At 35.1% G+C, this 19,412-nt stretch overlaps 3 protein-coding genes across 5 annotated transcripts; 1 reads left to right on the forward strand and 2 right to left on the reverse strand.

Annotated features, from left to right (window-relative positions):
* Nucleotides 1–426: 426 nt before the first annotated feature.
* Nucleotides 427–4,278, reverse strand: LOC125200931 (scarecrow-like protein 14). The gene is made up of 3 exons (XM_048098768.1): nucleotides 4,201–4,278; nucleotides 821–3,248; nucleotides 427–741 (listed from the first exon to the last, which is right to left on the reverse strand). Exon 2 carries the CDS (start codon nucleotides 3,146–3,148, stop codon nucleotides 917–919), a length of 2,232 nt encoding a protein of 743 aa, XP_047954725.1. The 5' UTR covers nucleotides 3,149–3,248; nucleotides 4,201–4,278; the 3' UTR covers nucleotides 427–741; nucleotides 821–916.
* Nucleotides 4,279–6,566: 2,288 nt separating this feature from the next.
* On the reverse strand, nucleotides 6,567–11,052 carry LOC125201338 (telomere repeat-binding protein 4-like). Of its 3 annotated transcripts, none has more exons than XM_048099402.1 (10): nucleotides 10,820–11,052; nucleotides 9,811–9,958; nucleotides 8,905–9,721; nucleotides 8,640–8,801; nucleotides 8,507–8,554; nucleotides 8,328–8,407; nucleotides 7,922–8,160; nucleotides 7,472–7,798; nucleotides 7,286–7,349; nucleotides 6,567–6,986 (listed from the first exon to the last, which is right to left on the reverse strand). In XM_048099402.1, exons 2-10 carry the CDS (start codon nucleotides 9,889–9,891, stop codon nucleotides 6,792–6,794), a joined length of 2,013 nt encoding a protein of 670 aa, XP_047955359.1. In that variant the 5' UTR covers nucleotides 9,892–9,958; nucleotides 10,820–11,052; the 3' UTR covers nucleotides 6,567–6,791. The 3 variants fall into 3 exon arrangements, with proteins under 3 accessions (XP_047955359.1, XP_047955358.1, XP_047955357.1); XM_048099401.1 differs by having other exon boundaries at nucleotides 8,905–9,724; nucleotides 9,811–9,939; nucleotides 10,820–11,051; XM_048099400.1 differs by having other exon boundaries at nucleotides 8,905–9,724; nucleotides 10,820–11,051.
* A 5,634-nt stretch (nucleotides 11,053–16,686) lies between these two features.
* On the forward strand, nucleotides 16,687–17,904 carry LOC125224260 (maternal protein pumilio-like). Its single transcript, XM_048127638.1, has 4 exons — nucleotides 16,687–16,751; nucleotides 17,179–17,320; nucleotides 17,411–17,734; nucleotides 17,809–17,904. The coding sequence occupies exons 1-4, from the start codon at nucleotides 16,687–16,689 to the stop codon at nucleotides 17,902–17,904; spliced, it is 627 nt and encodes a 208-aa protein (XP_047983595.1).
* Nucleotides 17,905–19,412: the final 1,508 nt, after the last annotated feature.

A 19,412-nucleotide genomic window follows, 5' to 3' on the forward strand; every position in this document is an offset into this window, starting at 1 on the left:
CCAAAAATTAGATCTAAGTCTAAATTTAAAAAGATTTTAATTAATTGTACCATATCACTAATAATGTTGATCGTATGCACTAACATTACTTCCACGATACTTTCCCTCTACCAAATTGGACGTTAAAACTTGTACTACTATTTATAAGTTTGTCTATTTTTTTGGACATTTGTATTGCTCGAATATATTTAAATAGCTATTATAACGATATAATACTCAAATGTCACATGTGAGCATCTACCAATAAACACACACCACCCACTAAGATTTCATTACAAATAGAGATTTTAAAATAATTGCACCTCAAAGTTGCTTTTATATTGCTTGAATAATGCCAAAACTATTCAATATGCACATTTTCTTATCTAATTTTAAATCCAGAAAACAAAAACAACTATATATAATAAGCTCATGGATCATAGGATATACAGAAAACTAATAAATCTGATGGAAAGATGTGACAAGAAAGTGTAATTTTATGGTTATTCAGTAAGCCAACATACATACTACATTGTTGTGTAATGTGCAGGCGAAACAAAACGCCGTCGTTTGACTGCAATTATGCACACTTCACTATAAAGCCTAAACCAAAATCCTTGATCTATGTCACTTTCTCAACATGAAGAAAGGTTACATTACCTACCAATACTCGAAGCTCACGTTCCGTTTTTGCGCCACTCTGTCGGTTCTCCACCCGAGCTTCCGATAGGAGAAGACGTAACGGCGTTATCAACAGAACATCTGAAGAAGCATTGACAAATTGTTAACATAATAACTCTATAAAATGTTGAGTTCATAAATTTTTATAGATGATTGATACCTTGCTTCTAACTAGTCGATGTTCGACATTTGACACGGAAAGCCTGCACGAACAGCAACCAGTCGTGTGGCCTTCGCTAGTCATGAATCGAGCAGCTCAATAAGCAGGCCTCCAAGAAGAGAGCGCGTATATGATGCGCCCTTTCCACCCTTGCAACATCCACTGGCCATCTTGATCGATCACAAAATCCTTGTGGTAGGAGGACTTGACTCTATTTTTAGCCAGTTTCACGATCTCCTTGTCGAGAGGAAGCTGCACGAATCCAGCTCTCATGTTCCGGACCTGCCATTGCTTGTAAGTCTCTGGTCTCTCGATCCTTTCGGCTCCTTCGCAAGAAATTACGTTCATGGCCTCTTGTCCAAAGATTGTTCTCTCAAGAAGCATCCTCTCATGAATCTCTCGGGGAATAATGGTGTCGAGCATGTCAAAAAGCGATGAGTAGTGAAACATCGCCTCCCGGAATCTCGTAATGAAAAAGGGAGCGTTGTACGAGCCATTCACAACCCCCTGGACGAAGACGGCAGGATTCATCTTCCTGATAAGGCTTAGAACGATATTTCTCGGACTATTCACTATGACAGTCTCGTCGAGAAGGTTCCTGAATCGAAATAAACAGCTCACCACGAGCAACTCGTCTTTCTCTATCTTAAGATCTTCAATCCTAATCGTATCCCACTTCTGAGCAATCGCATTGAATTCAAACGGTACTCCAAAAGTCTCGGCATAGCCAGCCAAACGCCTCCCAGCCTCTTCAACCCTTGCTGCTGGCCGGAAACCCGGACACGGAAAGTCAATTCCAGTAATACGAAGCTTTGGGGGCCCACCGGGTCTATTACTCAGCCGTTGCATAAAGCTAGGCCATTGGAAACCATAGAAAATGCCAAAATCGACAATGTGGATCCTCGTGGCCTTCTCAGAAACATTCATGATGGTTTTGTTAGCAAAGAAATTAGATATCTTCCTAAACGGACACGTTGCTATCAATATATGATAGGCTCTCAGGATGTCAGAAGCCGAGGTAGGCAATGCATTAGCAGGAGCACATATAGGATCTCCGTATCCAGCCATACGTGCCTCGAGACCATCAGCAAAGTAACAAGCGAGTCTCTGCATCCCGTCCCCCGTCAGAGTAGCATGCTGTCGAATCTGCTTCAGGAACTCATTTGCAGTCCTACGGTCATCAGCTGCAACGGCTTGTGCGCAAAGGCTCAATAAGGTTCTCAAATCGACCACATTTCGCCTTCCTCCTTTTTTCTTACCCTGAATTTTCCCACCGTTGACTCCGTCCGGTTGATCCTCCTGAGGAGTGCTTTTAGTTACTTCACTCAATTCTTTTCGCAGGGCGGATTCATTTTTTCCGCCACTGCACAGAAGAACGAGATCGAACATGTCATCGCTCAAAGTAGTGGCGGAATAAATGGCTGACTGCTTGCTGCTCCTTTCCTCTTGTAACCCTGATGTCTCGTGATAAGGATTTTTCTTCCCCCTTGGTATATCGAGAGTCTCCTCATAAGATCTCCGTTCCAACTTAACAGCCACACTGGTGGAGCCTACCTCCTTCGCCCTTTCCCTCGACTCATCATTTCTCACACCCGTGATCAGGTTGCTGCAACAAGGAAGAAATCTACTTGCTTCTTCAGCTGCCTTCATGAATTGCATAGCCGACTCTTGGTTGCTGAACACATCTGCGTTTTTAAGAATGCTAACAGGCGAATCAACCGGCCCATCAGCAAAGGTACCGTTGCTAGAAGATGAACTGTATGATGACTGACAAGTCGAGCGAACATCGACAGTAATATGATGTCCGTTATATCCATTGAAGTCGGGATCATAAAACCAATCAGGAGAAAACACCTCCACATCACTAGGGTCATAAACATTACTTCTTGATTCTTCAAGAAACTTCTCGTCAGGGCTTTCGATACCCTGGTCCAAATTGAGCACCAGATGATTATCACTCGAAGCAGGACGCTGCTCTGCAAGAACCTCGTGGAATGACTTCTCTGCAGCTTGAAGAGCTGCAGACTCTTGAAAAATACAGGTGTTATCTTCCACGTCCTCTTCCATGAGGATGTGGTTTATGAACTTGAGCACGCCGTCACTGAAATCAAAATCCTCGGGAGAGTCATCCTCCCGTGATTGACCCCCGGTGTCAAAACTAAATTGGCTAGACGTATGTATAGAGTTATCAGCTATATTCCCATTGAAGAACCTATCACTAATCCTCAGATCACTGATCACATTAGCGTTAGGAAACACGTGAAGGGCTTCGTTGTTTGATTTCATTCTTGAAACTGTTCCATTTATAGCTCTGAAGTTATTATCCATGGCATATAGTCCCAACAACAAATTCAAGATTAAAATCAACTACAAAAGTAGAATCCTTCAACAAATATTATAACATCACCCCTTTTCCTCTTACCACTGCCTGTAACAAAAAAGTCAAGAAATTTTCAAGATTACAAACTTCACATCATCAGAGTTCAACCCAGAAAAAGAAAGACCCTCAAACGAGATCAACCCACCGATAAAAATTAAGTCTTGGATTCAACTAAAATCAAATTAATTGAAGTCTTGTCAGTTAAGGCAAAAAATGAAATCTCTATTTCATTATTGAAACTGGTCAACTAATACTGCTGAAGTTCTTATCCATGGCTGTAGTCCCAACAACAAATTCAAGATGAAAATAAACTAATAAAGTAGAATCCTCCAAAATAAAATCACAGTCTCCTTCAACATAAATTACATCACCCCTTTTCCTCTTACCACTGCCTGTAACAAAAGGTCAGGAAATTTCCAAGACCACAAACTTCACATAATCAAAGATCAACCTTCTAATAAAAATTAAGTCTTGAATTCAGCTACATCAAATTAATTGAAGCCTTGTCATTTAAGGTTAAAATAAAAAATCTTGATTTCATTCTTGAAACTGGTCCACTGATACTGCTATAGTCCCAACAACAAATTCAAGATGAAAATAGACTACAAAAGTAGAATCATCCAATATAAAATCACAGTCTCCTTCAACATATATATTACAACATCACCCCTTTTCCTCTTACCACTGCCTATTACAAAAGGTCAAGAAATTTCCCAATACTACAAACTTCACACAATCAAAGATCAACCTTCCAATAAAAATCAAGTCTTGAATTCAACTGAATCAAACTAAAACTGAAGACTTGTCATTTAAGGTAAAAATGAAATCTTGATTTTGAGTATAACTATAGAAAACCTAGGGAATAGAACCAGAAAATCAAAATCTTTAAAGCTGAAAAGGACCTACTTGACATTTAAATACAAGCACAGATATATACAGACATGATCTTGTTGGAAATAACTAAGCTGGAGAAGTAATAACTACAAAAGTCAAGACATACCTTCCAAGAACAGGGAGAGGGGAGAGAGACAGATTATGGTTTATGAGAGAGAAAAGGGAGTTGGTTGAAATGTAGACAATGGGTCTGCTCCTTTTTGACATATTCTAATGCAATAAAGAGTGGAAAGGACGCTGAGGATAAAGCAGTCCACTCACTTAATTGAATTTTCTATAACTAAAAGGTCTGAATTAATTGATTTATTGGAGTGAATAAAATGTCCCACCTAATGTCGTGAGGAAATATCTATGAATAAAAATAGCTCACTTTTCACAATGATGGGGTATAATATTACTAATATTTTAATTTATATTTATTAGTTTGTGTTAAAATGACAATCCTCTTAAAGTGATATTTTGACATTACTTATATAACAATATTATAAACACTACACAGCAATCTAGATTGCTGTATAGTGTGTCGAATATTGCTGGACAAGAAAAATTGATGGATAAAGAGCAACAAATTATTGGCCGTCTTTTTCATATTTTTATTTTATTTTACCACGTGGCAGCTTATTATTTGTCCACGTGTATAAATGATTGGCTAAGAATGTATGGTGTTATTTTAATGGATAGTGACACTCTAACATGCCCCGTATTTATATTTATTTATTTATTAATTATTTGTTTGTTTGTTTGTCATTGGTTCTTTTTGCTTAAATAATCTTCTATTTTCCGTTATTTTATTTCTGAGAAAAGAATGAGCGTGGGAGACTGTGAATATGATTTCCTATTATTTTTGTGTGAATGGGATACGATTTCTATTTATATATTTCTAGTGTCTCCTAGAAAGCTTTTTTATTGTAAAAGATAGTACTCCAATTATTTTCCTTTTTATTGAAAGTTTGGTACTCCAATTTCTGGTTTTCGCTTTGTCACACTGAAAATATAATACTCCCTTTGTTTCAGTTCTGTAGTAGTAGAGATATTTTTTTTCGGCATGAAGATTTAAAAAATGTGTATAATATATTAAATAAAAAAATAATAAAGTATGAAAGAGGAAAAAGTAGAAAAAAATGGTAAGAGAAAGGAAAAAATAAGTGAGAATAAATGTATTTGTATACTAAAAAAAGAAATGACTCTCATTACTCTGAAACGTACTAAAATAGAAAAATGACTCTACACTAGTATACAATATTTTAGCATGTTAAATAGAGAGAAAAAATTAATACTAGTAGTAATATAGAAAGAGAATGAAATCCGGTTTTCACATTTTCGCTTTGCTAACAATCAAAATTAGTGTCTTTTAGCAAAGACAACGAGGTCCAATTTTAATTTGCTACACGACACATTTCACCCTCTTTTCATTGGTCAATATAAATTCTCTTGCCAAAATAAATTGTGTAAATTTATCAGAATATCAATCAAGACTCAAACGTAGATTTTGCATACGTTGATTATGGGGAAAATTGTGACGAATATATTAATCCACGCAACGCCATATTCAAGAAATGAAACTTGTGGAGTTCGTTACGTTGAACAAGATCATTGCAGGTACCTAGAAGATATAGGCAGTGTGACTGGTAGGGGTTAAGTTCCCTATCGAGAGGTTTGTAGAGCACGCGAAGATTGAACGGAACAAAAGAGATAATTCTCTAGTTGAAGGCTAGGGATTTCGAAACAGAATGAGAATAGAAGTTTATTTCATATTTCTCGATGAATGAAAATGCTATAGAATTCTATTATTTATAGAATTCTAAACCTAAAAATTATCTTGCAGCAAGATAATTAAATAAAAAGATTACAATAATTAAGGATAACCAACTAAAATAAAAGATACTAAATCAAAATCAAATAAAAGGTACTAGAGATGATCTTCGGCGAGATTCACTAAATCGAGGTCCCTATCAGTGACATTCATTACTAGTAATCTATTACAGACAAAACACATAAATGAACCTCTACACATTTGGGACGAAGCCAACACTCCCTATGTGAATTTTCATATTAGTCAGTCTAGTAAATACCTATCAATATTATATGCCAAAACTATTGTGCATTCTTATAAACATTAGTAAAGTCAAGCTCAATAAGAAATTTGGCTAAATGGCATCATCATTTGGACAAATATTATTAAATACTTTGGTCAATAAACTTTTTTTGGTTGGAGAAAGAGATTGAGATTCAAATTTTGTTTGGTTGGAGATAAAGAGATTGAGATTCATCACTAATTCGCCGTCCATATTAAATTGGGATGAATACCACTAAGATACAATGCTAGAGTAATTTATTTTCTAGATCTCTGAAATAACTTTTGATAATTTTTAAATGATCACAAGAAATTGTGGTTATCCAGTTGTTCTATAGTGGAAAAGCATAACTTTTGACACTAATGATTTGTTTAATCAAAGCTATCAAGAGACAAAATAGGCTACAAGGAGTCAAGGACTACATTGATTAATGTTATCCCATTTTATTACAAGAATTATTTACAAAAAAACCAGTCTAATGACTAGTCAGAGTCAGTGAAATACTGGACAACAAATCACAGAATGAAACAAACTGAATACAACACATTTTTACAACTTCATTGTTACAACATAATCCTAAAATAACAACATTTTACAATCAACAACATTATTTTTCGATCCTTCAAGCTCCAAGGATCCCCTCGCGAGAATCGACATTCAAAGGGTCAGCTGGGTGCTTACCGTGTTGTCTCGACTGATGCTGCGACCAATAAGAATGCGCAGATAAAACGCGGTCCAGCAACTCGTGTGGCACGGGCTCTCCCCGTCTCTGCTGAGGGGAAATGCTGGCTGTATGGACCAGTGTCTTCCATTTATCCTGTAATAACCAAACATGGGAAGAAAATGTAATTATTGCATTTGCATAATTAAAGTAGTTTGTGTGAATCCAGGCAAGCATAATTGAGATAATATCCCATGTGAAAGATTGTGCATAAGATTCAGTAGCAATATTATATGCCTAAACCATGTGAGGTATTAATATTTAATGAAAATCATCGTACCTTCAAAAAAAAAGATATCTTGGTAGGTACCAAAAAAATAAAATAAAACAAAAATCATAGAAGCCAAAAAAAAAGCAAGCTATCATGATGTAAGTGTGATAGATGGATTTGGCACCTTCAAGTCGACGTATGTTCTATGATCAGCATCCTCGAAAGCACGCATTTTAACATCCCGCCACCTGCAGACAAAATAGGCAGTTGAAGAGTGTTACTGGACAGATATCGAAGGACAATGTCTGCAAGCAGATCCACACAAATAATCCCGACAACCGGTGTTTTCTACGAATCAAAGAACCTTTACCTTCCAGTTCCCAGCGTTTCAACAGCTTCAACTAGTGCTTCCACTTCTGTCACAGAGAACGGTCTCCTAGTTCTACGCTGTGACATCTCACTGCGTTTATGTTTCAAATTTGCAGGGATTGCAGCAAGGGGCTCCACATTCATTGGAGGGGCAGGGGCTGGTATCAATGCCTTGGAGTCAATAACGGCTGCATCTGTTAGCTTATTATCAGGGGTCGTTGGAGACAATATATAATCATTATTGTCCACATTGTCTGACTTTGTTACTAGCAGACGGTCCACCGAGGCGTTTGACACCCCTGAATTGGTCATTGGGGAGATAGGAGACCTGAAGAATACAGAAAAAACCCCAACGCCTCAATTTCCATCTGAAAGATTATTTCCTTGATATGTATTGTATTTTAAACAATCAAGAGACCACCAACATCAAATTTGAAATATATAGCAATACCTAGGCAAGGGTCGGTCTGCACATGGAAATAACACAGGAGGTTTCTTAGGAGTCTCGGATGGGGAAACATGTGTGAAACTCGGTTCTAATATAAAACCCAGGTTATCAGGGTTGGCACACTGAGAAATACCAGCTTGCTGCAAAGTCCTTTGGTCATCTCTGACCTTCTTCCCTTGATAAATTACCCCAACTCTTATTCCACCCCCAAGTATAGCTGCAACTGCATCCACAACAGTCCTCTGAAATGTAGATACGCACATATGTTAACTACATTCACCATAAGCACAACCACTGGTTGTCAATGCCTTAAATCATTGATATAAAGATAAGGGGCAACGAAGTTTCTGATCCACATGCATGGGTATAACACGTCTCATCATAAAAAGACCAGGATAAGAACACGAACCTTCAGAGAACCAACAGTTGCGGTTTCAGGGACATCAATGTACAGCTCTGGTACCTTGAAGGACTTAATGCTAAACGTCACTGAAGGAAAACATAAAAAATGTCTGAGAAAGTTTTGCAGAAAATAATATGATAGAGCTAAAAGTTCAGCATAGTTAACATCAAAGGAAAAAAATTTACCATTAGGATCCTTTGCTTTTGCGAGACCATTAACTGAAGCTCCACTAGCTGCATAAATACAACAGCATTCAGAAATCTGGTTCAATAGAACATGTCAACTAACGAACCCAAAATATTCATTTCTCACGCGTGCCTTTCTCAGGCAAATTGAAGATGCTGTCACTGCTCTGCTCCTGATCAATTGCAACACTAAAGCTGCGATCAGACAATTTCCTTTTCTTAAGAGGTGCTTGTTCACACCTTTCTCGTGCATGCATGCTCTTTCTATACCGGTAAAATGTCTTCATTCCTTCACCTGCACACAAACAAACAAATTACCATGGATATCATGCATTAATTAACTCCAAATTATGTTGGTTTCACCATCAAGTGTGTATAAGCATGCTAGTTTTACTTACTGGTGCTATAAAGTTCGTAATCCATCAGCTTGGGAGTTGCTCTCCAGTATTTGGACGTCATCATCTTCCTCATTCTATGACGTAAAATACTAGGTTGTGGCCTCAAGGGCCTACTCTTGGTGCTAGACTTATTGCACCTAAAAGAATTTTCGTCATCATCTCTAGTCCCTACCTTTACATTGTTGTAACACTTCTTCAACAAAGCATCAGGTTTCGAGTCTCTGTACAAGGGAAACTTGACGCTACTCTCTGGGTTAGACAGAACATTAGTATTCACATATTCACCGATTGGATCATTTACAGTCGATGTGTTAGCCATTGATAAGAGACCTATCTGATTTTTGTCACCCTGTGATTGCACTTCTGATCCACTCTCTACTTTGCTGTTAAGACTCTCACCAATGAAATTGGAGCTTTCTATTTTACATGTGGCATTTTCATCCAGACTCTTCTCCTCAGAAATCCCAAGCTTCATATCATAGTCGAGTTTATGTTGGAAATCAGAACTTGCATGTACAGCAGTCTGCTCAACAACCTGATCATTTTCTGATTCCGGAATACCCTTAACAGAAACTTTTGGAACAAATGCACTCTCAGCACAACTTCCATGGTCAAAGCTTTCCGATTTCAGAGCTTTATCGTCTCTAGGCTGCCGTTTCTCATTTCTGTCTCTGGGACTGCCGAGCTGGGATTTCGCTTCTGCTACATTACTGGAAGCAGAACTTTCACTCTCAAGTAACAACTTTCCAGCTACAGCTGCAAGCAATTCGAAGGCGCAAAGTTCACTTTCCTCTACCAATTTCTTGTGTGGGACTCTCTTCTGAGAAGAAATACAAATATGAGATTCCCGGCAACATGATGAATTACATGGATGTCAGAAAATACATAATTCAGAAACTTGATTACCCTAATAGATCTAGGAGCTCTAGGAATAACAGGGCCCCGGTAACCGCTGAATCCATAACCCAGCCTCTTTTTCGACACCATAGCTCAGCAGCAGTGCAAAAACAGAAATTCAAATGAAACGAAGCTGCACTGCAATATCAACCACAATCTACAGAACATCAATCAAAGATATGATGAGTGCATAGTCAGAGGAAGTGAGATACAACCAAAAGAACAACAATGATAAAAGAGAAACCAACAAAATTCAAATTAAGATGATATGATCTCTAACATTCAGAACCGCTGATAAATGTAGATGATACAAAACCCAGTCCAAAAACCCTTAAAAGCTGTAACATCATCTCCAAGTCAAATATCCAATGAAAACAACAAAACCACTAAAGATTGACAATGAGAGGAATCCATAATCCACAGAGAAAGGACATCAGAAATTACATATGAAAGAGTTTCTGATCCAACAACAATCACACAACATTCAACCGAATATTCTCTTTTTTGAAATAATCAAGCAAGTTTCCAGCTGATGACTATGAGACAGGCCACAACCATCAATTGATCACTCTAATCATCATAAAAAACTTATAAAAAAAACAAACAGTTTCTTAAAAAGTCAATCTAAACGAATAAGACCAGAATTACTATGATCCTTTCCTTCATCATCACATAATTCAGTTCACAAAATTTCCATTGCACAAAAATGAATAAAAAATCAAAATTCAAACAGATCTTATAGTCCAATTCCACAGTCTGATCACCGATCAGACCCCCTAATAACCAAACACGCGAAATCACATTCTCTCATCTCAAGCAACAAAATGCAGAATCATCAAATTCGACGGATCAAATTCCACAAACAACGAAAAATCTCAACTTTCTCCACACTTCAAAATCAAACCACCAAAATTTCAAAAATTACCATCAGATCTCCGCGCGATCAACTCAACCAAGCAAAATTCGTCACCTCAAACAACGACAGGAAGCTAAAAACAAAGCATAAATCCATAATTACCTGAAAAAAAGCGCTTGATCTGATCCGGCAGAGAAATCTAGTCGTGCATTTTTTTTCTTCCAATTTTCCACATAAAAGAATCCAGAAAGAATACCGAATTTACGTGACGCAATTAAACTACAGCGGGAGATTAATTTAGATTATATACAGAGAATGAAGAAGGGGAGAAGAATTGAATTGGTTGTGGACTAGAATTGAGCTGAGAGAAAAAGGGGAAATAAAAAAGAACATAGAGTTAGGATTTAATAAAACCTCTCTGGGTTTGGGAGATGATAGCGAAACGCAGCGATCCAACCAAACATAAACTAATTACTCCCTCCGTCCCGGATAATTCGGGTCACTTTGATCAGGCACGGGTTTTAAGAATTGTAACAAAAAGTGGATTGAAAAAATCAGTGGAATGTGGGTCCTACCTTTATATATTAGTTTTATATAAAATGTGAGTAGTAATGAGTTAGTGGAATATGTGTTCACTACCAAAAATGGTAAAAGTGAAATGAACAAATTATGTGGGACTGACCAAAATAGAAAACTGGGACGAATTATCTGGGACGGAGGGAGTAGATAGCAACGAAATAAACAAAAAAAAAATTTACTCCCTTCGTCCCACTTTAGGGGTCCCGGTTTTCTACTTTTGGGTGTCCCACTTTAGGAGTTCCGGTTGGAACATTCCATAATTGGTAATAGGCTCCACATTCCACCCACCTTTTTCCACTTACATTTTATTATAAAACTAATATATAAAAATAGGAACCACATTCCACTATATTTTCTCACCAACTTTCTTTTATATTTCTTAAAACCCGTGCCGAACTCAACCGGGACTCCAAAAGTGGGACAGAGGAAGTATTAATGATTACAAAAATATTACTACAATTAAAATTAGTTAGATATGATAAAATTTGTTCAATATTACAAGTCAAAAATAACTTGGCGTAATATATTTGATATAAAGCTTATAAGTCAAAAAATTAATAGAATCGGAATCTATCTAATGTAATAAAATCATATTTTCATATATTGAATTTTATTTAATTCATAAAATCGAAGAGAGGCAGGGGCAAAATTGTCCGGTAAAATTATCCCAATCTGGTTGTATGGTAGGAACGAGATCGGCTGCGGTGGGGCCCACTCTGGCTAACTATTTATCACATGAATTCATCACCACATGTCTCTCTAATAAGATAGAATGTGCCATTTTCTTGGAGATGGTTGAATTTATGAATTATCATGATTTTCTCCAAATATCCATAAAAAATGGCTCATTTATGCATTGGCCAAAAGGGTTGAGACAAGAAATCGAAAATTGAATATTTGGGATGAACTTGATAAGGGTAATTCCCTATTGATAAGATGCCGGAGACGATAAAAGAGAAGTCTCAGGAGGCGGAATTCCGTCGACAACTCAAGTTTAAAACAAAGTACTAAAATAAAATAGAAAAAAATTAAATTCATATATTCATTGATTCGATGAATAAAATAAAATGACACCTATTTATAATGCTAAATATCCTAACTTAAGAAACAAGAAAATATCCTAAACATATATGGAAAAGATAAGACAAATCACTAATTATCTAATTAATAAAGATATAGAAAAGATATGATAATATAATAATAGAGATATGCACCTATCAAAATTACATCGAAAATCAATTTCAATTTGGTTTTATTTTGATGAAAACTCAATTTTTCGATTCGAGCATACACTGTTAACAAATGAATATCTTTTAACTTTGGTCAGCATTCATTTCTGTAACTTAAATCGAACACATAAGAATAAGAATCTGTCTAGGAAATCAAAACCCACGAATCTCTAAATTAAAGTATTCAACCCAATTAATAGTGTTTCTAAGTTAATGTAGATATATTCAATATTAGGATGCATTAGTAGTAATCGTCACTGACTTACTACAAATTACAATCAAATATATATTTATATTGTAGTAGTAGTATATTTATATTATAACTAATGCACACTATTAGACATTAGCACACACTCACTTAAATCCCAATAATGTACCTATTATTAAAATCATACAAAATTACTCTATTAATTACTGTTTACCAAATTTTGCCCTATAAGATATAAGTACTCCATATAACCAAAAGTCCGACCAGTAAAAAAAAAAAAACTACTCCCTCCGTCTCACTTTAGGAGTCCCGGTTGAGTTCAGCACGGGTATTAAGAAATGTAAAGAAAAGTTGGTAAAAAAATAATAGAATGTGAGTGGAAAAAGGTTAGTGGAATGTTGGACCTAATACTATTTATGGAATATTCCAACCGAAACTCCTAAAATGGGACACCCAAAAATAATAAACCGAGACTTCTAAAATGGGACAGAGGGAGTAATCCACAACTTAGATTGCATTCGGTATCGAGATATCGATGCTATAAACTAGTGGATGGCTATACAAAGATTACATCATCATCAAATTAAAGATTCAAAAATGCTAAAACATCTCACGAAATTAACACTATGTGAACATCGACCCTACCACATCCACTGCTTTACTCATTAATCTGAATGGAGTATAAAATAAACAATTAAGGTATAATTAAGAATGTTTGCGTACTCATCGAGGATAATAGTATTAGTGGATAAATAATGATGTGAAATAGAGATTAAAAGAATCATTGAATTTGAATTTTTTTGAGCTTGTGACTTTATTACAGACTCCATTGCTAAGAAATTTCTCGGCCGTTAAATATGAAAGACCATTTCCAACCATTTACATCAAACTCAAATCCATTTTTAAGTATACATCATATTAAAAAGTAGTTTTACTTCAACCATTTATACCAAATTCAAAATTTACACTATTTTTAAGTTTTTTCTCACAAATTTTTTGCAGTAACACCATATTTGGTGTTGTTTCATAAAAAACACCAAAAATGAGTTTGAGTTTGATGTATGATTGGAGCTAATTTCTACACCAAAACTCATTTATGGAGTTTGGTTGGAGATGGTCTTAGCAATGTATATGGAGTTTATACACTAAATTAACTCTCCTTTTAATAAAATAAAATAGTCTTTTTTGGAATAAGTTCTCATGTTCAATCGTATTGTGTAATATTACTTTAATTTGGAGGTCCGGCGACTCAGAGTAGTGCCTTTGGGAATGAGTCATCCATGACCGGCATCGATGTTGGTTCATTATAGGATCAATTATTAAGGACTCTAGTATAAGATTTTGTCAATTAATTAGGAGATCGATTATTACAAGATAACATATGTGAAATTTATGCTCTACTATGGTATGCAACATTGGTAGTATTTCATTGTGAGGCTTATGTTTTGATTGAAGATTTGAGGATTCGGAAATGGCCTAGGCAAGGAATCAATTGTGATTGTGACCCAATCAAATTGTAAGTTTACACTTAAAATAATAAAAAAATGAAAAGAATTCGATTATATCCTATCAAACCGACTAAATGTAATTCGACTTGAGAATAAGATATCCCATCACGAGGAATGGGTAGTTTTATTGTATTTGCCTTATTGCCTATAACTAGGAGAATGTATTATTTATTATGTGAGGTAAGATCAATTATTGTGAGTAATAAGAACATTATCACGACTATTTCTCAGTGGCGGATGAGATCAGCCATATGGATATCAATTTAAATATTAAGGTAGGACAAAAGAAATCGAATATTTATTTAATTATGTTGTCCTTGATCTAAGTAATTATAGTAAAAAATATGCACTTATATAAAAACTTGGACTCCATCTGTCCACGAAAAATAGTCTTATTTGAAAAATAGAAACTTTCTCTCATACTTTACCCACATTTTATCCTTCTCTTTCTTATTTTTTCTCGTATCTCTCCTACTTTATCTATTTTTTTCTTCCATCTCTCTTAATTATCTATCAATTTCTCATTAAAATCTATGTCATCTATAAATGAGACTATTTTCGTAGACGGAAGGAGTAATGATTTATAGAAAAAGTACTCAATGTTTTAATTGGATTGGGCTTTTAGGCCCATCTTTAGCAACACCTTCCACCTCTATTAATAGTCTCCAATTTTAGTTCTTCATTTTTCAAATTTTTATTGTACTAGCACATAGCATAAGTAAAGTATTTGACAAATTACCAAGTTATTATTTTTCTATTTGAGTTCTATCAACTCGATGTCAATATTTTTGGAGGGCGGAACTTAACTTCAAATGTTTGGTGCATAAAGTTAGAAGAATCAGTAATAGTTTATGTATTTGCTGAATTGGAGGCCAAGAACATGTTCGTTGCTACATCATTTCTCTTTAATGTGATGTTATATGTCATTTAATTCATTTCTCCTTAATGTGATGTTATATGTAATATTTTGGATTGAGTACATCATCTTTTTGCTAGTTGTTTAAAAGCGTTCAGCCTTTATCTGATAACAAAATTTACTAATAGTTATCTAATTAAAAACAAATCCAATAATAATGGAACAACTAATCAAGTGAAATGGTTTTCTAGTAAAATTATTTAGATGTTCTTTGGAATTTGGAAAAACTAGTTAGGACATGTGTTTAGGTATTCATAATACTACAAATTACCCATGTTAGCTGAATAAATTGATAACCTAATGTTTGATCTAATTAAGTGGGAACATAAATGAATTTCTTCATATTGCAAGAGATTTCTTTGACTACCCAAAAAGTAATGGTTTGGAAGGTCAATTGCTTTTAATTGCATTAATGTGTTTGATATATTTTAGAAAAAGTGCATTAATAAATTGAACCATATTTTTGTCTATATTGCGGGTGTATATTTAGAATAGCACTAATTGCAATTTCTAGTAATGAAATAAAATCACTTTCACCTAAAATTACTTATTTTCAGACTTATTCAATCACATGTCTTGTTTCCCTATTTCAAAATTTCTTCTAATCTTTTATATATCTAGTATTTTCTCAAATCACCGAATCTCGTAAATTCTTTTCATATACATCAATACAGCTTTGCCTTGTTAAATATTTCTCCAGATTACATCACTCATTCAATATATGTCTTATAGTCTAATTAAGATACATTAATATATAATTATAATGTTTATTGTTAATTATATAAACATTAGATTTGGTTTTGTTTAGCGGTGTTATTGCCTAACCGTATTGGATTCATTTCATTTGGTTTTGTTTAGCTGTGTTATGTCCTGATGTGTGGATTTCTATCTTTTTAGTTTTGAATAAATAATTTAATTTTAGATTTTTCATTATTTCTTGCTGTTTTTAGGCAATCATTGTTTATACTAGTACCTCAGGCAACATTATATGAACTTTCACGGCTACTCTCGGAATTCCTTCCCCCTCGCCGTTGATTTTCACCATGTTAGATCTACGCCCTCTCCCAAACCAGACCCTGCAATCACAGCCGTCGGTTTTCAGCATCCAACTCCAATGCCGTCGATTTTTCTCATTTCCGGCCATGTACTGCCACGTCAGCGATTTCTATCAACTAAATTCAACCAATCATGGCCGTTGATTTTGAATTTGATGCTGGAAAACATCACAGCTGTTTATTTGCTCCTTTGCCAGCTCATCCTACCATATGAAAACCGATTTTTGATTTTGCCGCTCATTTCCCACGTCTGTTCATTCCTCAATCAATTTTTATCTTCTTCTTTTCTCTTTTCTTCCATTTCAAAACAAGTTTGGAGACGATGAATTTCGATGATTTCTCCGCTGATTCAAATCAGCTACCTTACGATTGTGTTCTTCTCCATTATTTGTCAGCTCTTCCCACCCTATGAAAACGGAATTTTGATTTTGACGCTCTCTTACCTCCTCAATATGTTCCACAATCAAATTTTTTGTTCTTCATACTTTTTCTTACATTTCAAAAAAACCTTGGAGTCTTTACCGAATATGATGAATGGCGATGATGTCTCGACTGATTCAGATCAGGCACCTTTCGATGGAGTTCCCGTTCGTGTATTCGTGAGTTTCCAATCTGTTTTTTCTCCATGTTGATTGTTAACTATTATTTGAATATCTCGAGTTGAATGTTCAAGTTGTTAAATCGATTAGTTTCTACTATTCTTTTCATGTTATCATGGTTAGTTTTATTAGTTTTATGGTAGTTATAGTCACTTAACTTCTTTGTTGGGCAGACAATGTTATCATCTCGATCTATGTGAGCTTAATGTCTTCCACCATCTCGATATAAATAAGGAGTAGTATAAATTAACGACCTAGATGATTTGATTTAACTGATTTAACTGATGTAATTATCTAACATTGTCGGTTTATATCTCAATTATCTACTTATATAAATTAAATTTTCGATACCTATACCACCTCAATTTTGAATTTGATTAGGCGATGCTTAATTTTGAACATCTGGTTGAATATTCGTTATTTTTAGCCAAACCTACGCAGGAAGTATATCAATTCAGAAACTGCTCGATGAATCTGAAAATGCTAGACGGATTGAAATATTCCATGCAGTTGAGCCTTCCTTACTCTTGCTAATGAGAGATAAGTATGGCTCTCGAGTTATAGAAAGAGTAATATGCTAAACCTAGCTCCCCTGTTTTTAATGTCTAAAAATTGAGATTAGATTGATGAACTTACTTACACTATTGCTATTTTTTAAGTGTGTGGAGTGCATGATTGAAGTAGTAAATGCAAGAGTGGCTGAAGTGATGATTCCCCACACCGCAGAATTGAGCGCACATGAGCATGGATGCCATGTGGTGCAAAAGGTGATCGAGGTTGGTGAATACGACTTTAAGAGGGCGATCGTCGATAACTTAGGTGAGGGCGATGTAGAGGCATTGCTCGGCAACCCGAGAGGGTGCCATTTGCTGCAGAAAGTTATCCAATACGTTCACGAAGGGGATGTAGGTGTTGTGGTTCATGTGTGTAATACTCAAGCATCTCAATTTGTCATGCATCCACATGGATGCCATGTGCTAAAGGTTGGTAGTATGTCCTCTTTTTTTTAGTCCAATTCTCTGTTTTGTTATAAGAATCTAACATAGCCAATTACTAGAAAATTATGAACAAGACCACAAATGGTGAAGATGTGAGTGGAATCATAAGGGCTGCCATTAATGCTTCCACAAGCCTAGCTGCCTCTAAAAATTGAAACTACCTTCTAAAAGTATTGTCATTTAAATGAACAATATTATCATGGTTAGTTTTATTAGTTTTTTGGTAGTTATAGTTACTTAACTTCTTTTTTGGGCAGACAATGTTGTCATGTAGGCATTTTACAACAAATGCTAGTAGGGTTATGGGCTTGGTTATCTAGAATCTTCGCTTCCTTGCTATGGATAGGCATGACAACTTTGATCAGGGCGCACCGGTGAATTGGTCCGGCCAAGTTGTATAGAGACAGTAATCTCGGAACCGACCACGGAATAACTACACTCCAATTATCCAATTAGCGTGAGATTGATCAGATCAGCTAAAGAGCTGGCTATTGTGTTTATGGACATCAGCTTTAGAGCTGAAATCATTGTGTGATAATGGAAGAGAAAAAAAGCGCGAGGGGAATGAGGAGGAAGAAGTGTGTTACGTCTCGTGTGATTATACCATCCAAAACATTTTAAGAGCACTATATTGGTTGATAACTAAGGAATTTTTTCTCGTTATTTTAGTTACATTAACATTGAGGATTTCAACCTATAATGTTAGATAAACCGTATTTCTATGATAGAATGGAATGAGGGTGGAATGGAATGGAGATATGAATGAAATGTCAATTTCCTTGGATTTCCTTTGCATTTTTATTCATTCATTTATTTATTCCATCACACCAATCAAATGAATAGAATGGAAGTAGGAATCATATTTCATTCCACCATTCCATTCCATTCCATCATATCAAGAAGCCCATAAATGCGACCGTCCAATAGAATATGGAGTATAAGTAATGGACTAATAGTTACATGTTCACTAGCAATCCAAACACAAAATTATAGTACTCCTATATAATTATCGACTAATTCAAAATTGGTCAAATTAAAGTCCACAATGGCCTGAGTTTTGATTTGATTAAATTAAATATACATATCTAAATATAACTAAACTATACTAACCAGCTTAGTAGCTTTATCGCTAGTAGTTAATACTACATGCACTTGCTAATCTCAATCAGGCCTCGACAATTCGGAAAGCCAAATTTTGGGAAGAAGGAAGACAGATTAAGAAAATAAAAATAATAATGTAATTTTTTCATTAAATAATTCTTATGAAAATCTCCAAACATATATTGATATACGTGAGATGTAAGGAGATAATTCAATATACTCACTCCGTGCCATATTACTTGCTCCTTTTATTTTAAATCATAAATTTAGAATTGATATTTAGTTTAATTAAATTAATATTTTATATATAATGAGAAATCACTTAAAAAACATTTAATTAACTTTAATATAAATTAAATATTATAACTTTTATTTAAGATAGAAATAATATAAATAATTTGGAATGAGCTAAAATAGAAAAATACTACTTAGGAGTAACATGCGAAAGGTGTAGAAAATAGGGAAAGGGGTAAAGATCTTTGAATACAAAATCTAAAGTGAATGACATTCAATGAAAATGTGTTAACACAAGATCTGATAATTCTATCAGTTTTTTTTTCCT

Source organism: Salvia hispanica, chromosome 1 (genome assembly GCF_023119035.1).
Source record: "Salvia hispanica cultivar TCC Black 2014 chromosome 1, UniMelb_Shisp_WGS_1.0, whole genome shotgun sequence".
Taxonomy (NCBI): domain Eukaryota; kingdom Viridiplantae; phylum Streptophyta; class Magnoliopsida; order Lamiales; family Lamiaceae; genus Salvia; species Salvia hispanica.

Coding starts and splice junctions, on each gene's coding strand:
- LOC125200931 (XM_048098768.1), bottom strand. CDS start 3,148: ATGGATAATAACTTCAGAGCTATAAATGGAACAGTTTCAAGAATGAAA.
- LOC125201338 (XM_048099401.1), bottom strand. CDS start 9,891: ATGGTGTCGAAAAAGAGGCTGGGTTATGGATTCAGCGGTTACCGGGGC. Junction 9,725..9,810: donor GAGCTCCTAGATCTATTAGG/GTAATCAAGTTT, acceptor ATTTCTTCTCAG/AAGAGAGTCCCACACAAGAA. Junction 8,555..8,639: donor CTTCAATTTGCCTGAGAAAG/GCACGCGTGAGA, acceptor GTATTTATGCAG/CTAGTGGAGCTTCAGTTAAT.
- LOC125224260 (XM_048127638.1), top strand. CDS start 16,687: ATGGCGATGATGTCTCGACTGATTCAGATCAGGCACCTTTCGATGGAG. Junction 16,752..17,178: donor GAGTTCCCGTTCGTGTATTC/GTGAGTTTCCAA, acceptor CGTTATTTTTAG/CCAAACCTACGCAGGAAGTA. Junction 17,735..17,808: donor ATGGATGCCATGTGCTAAAG/GTTGGTAGTATG, acceptor GCCAATTACTAG/AAAATTATGAACAAGACCAC.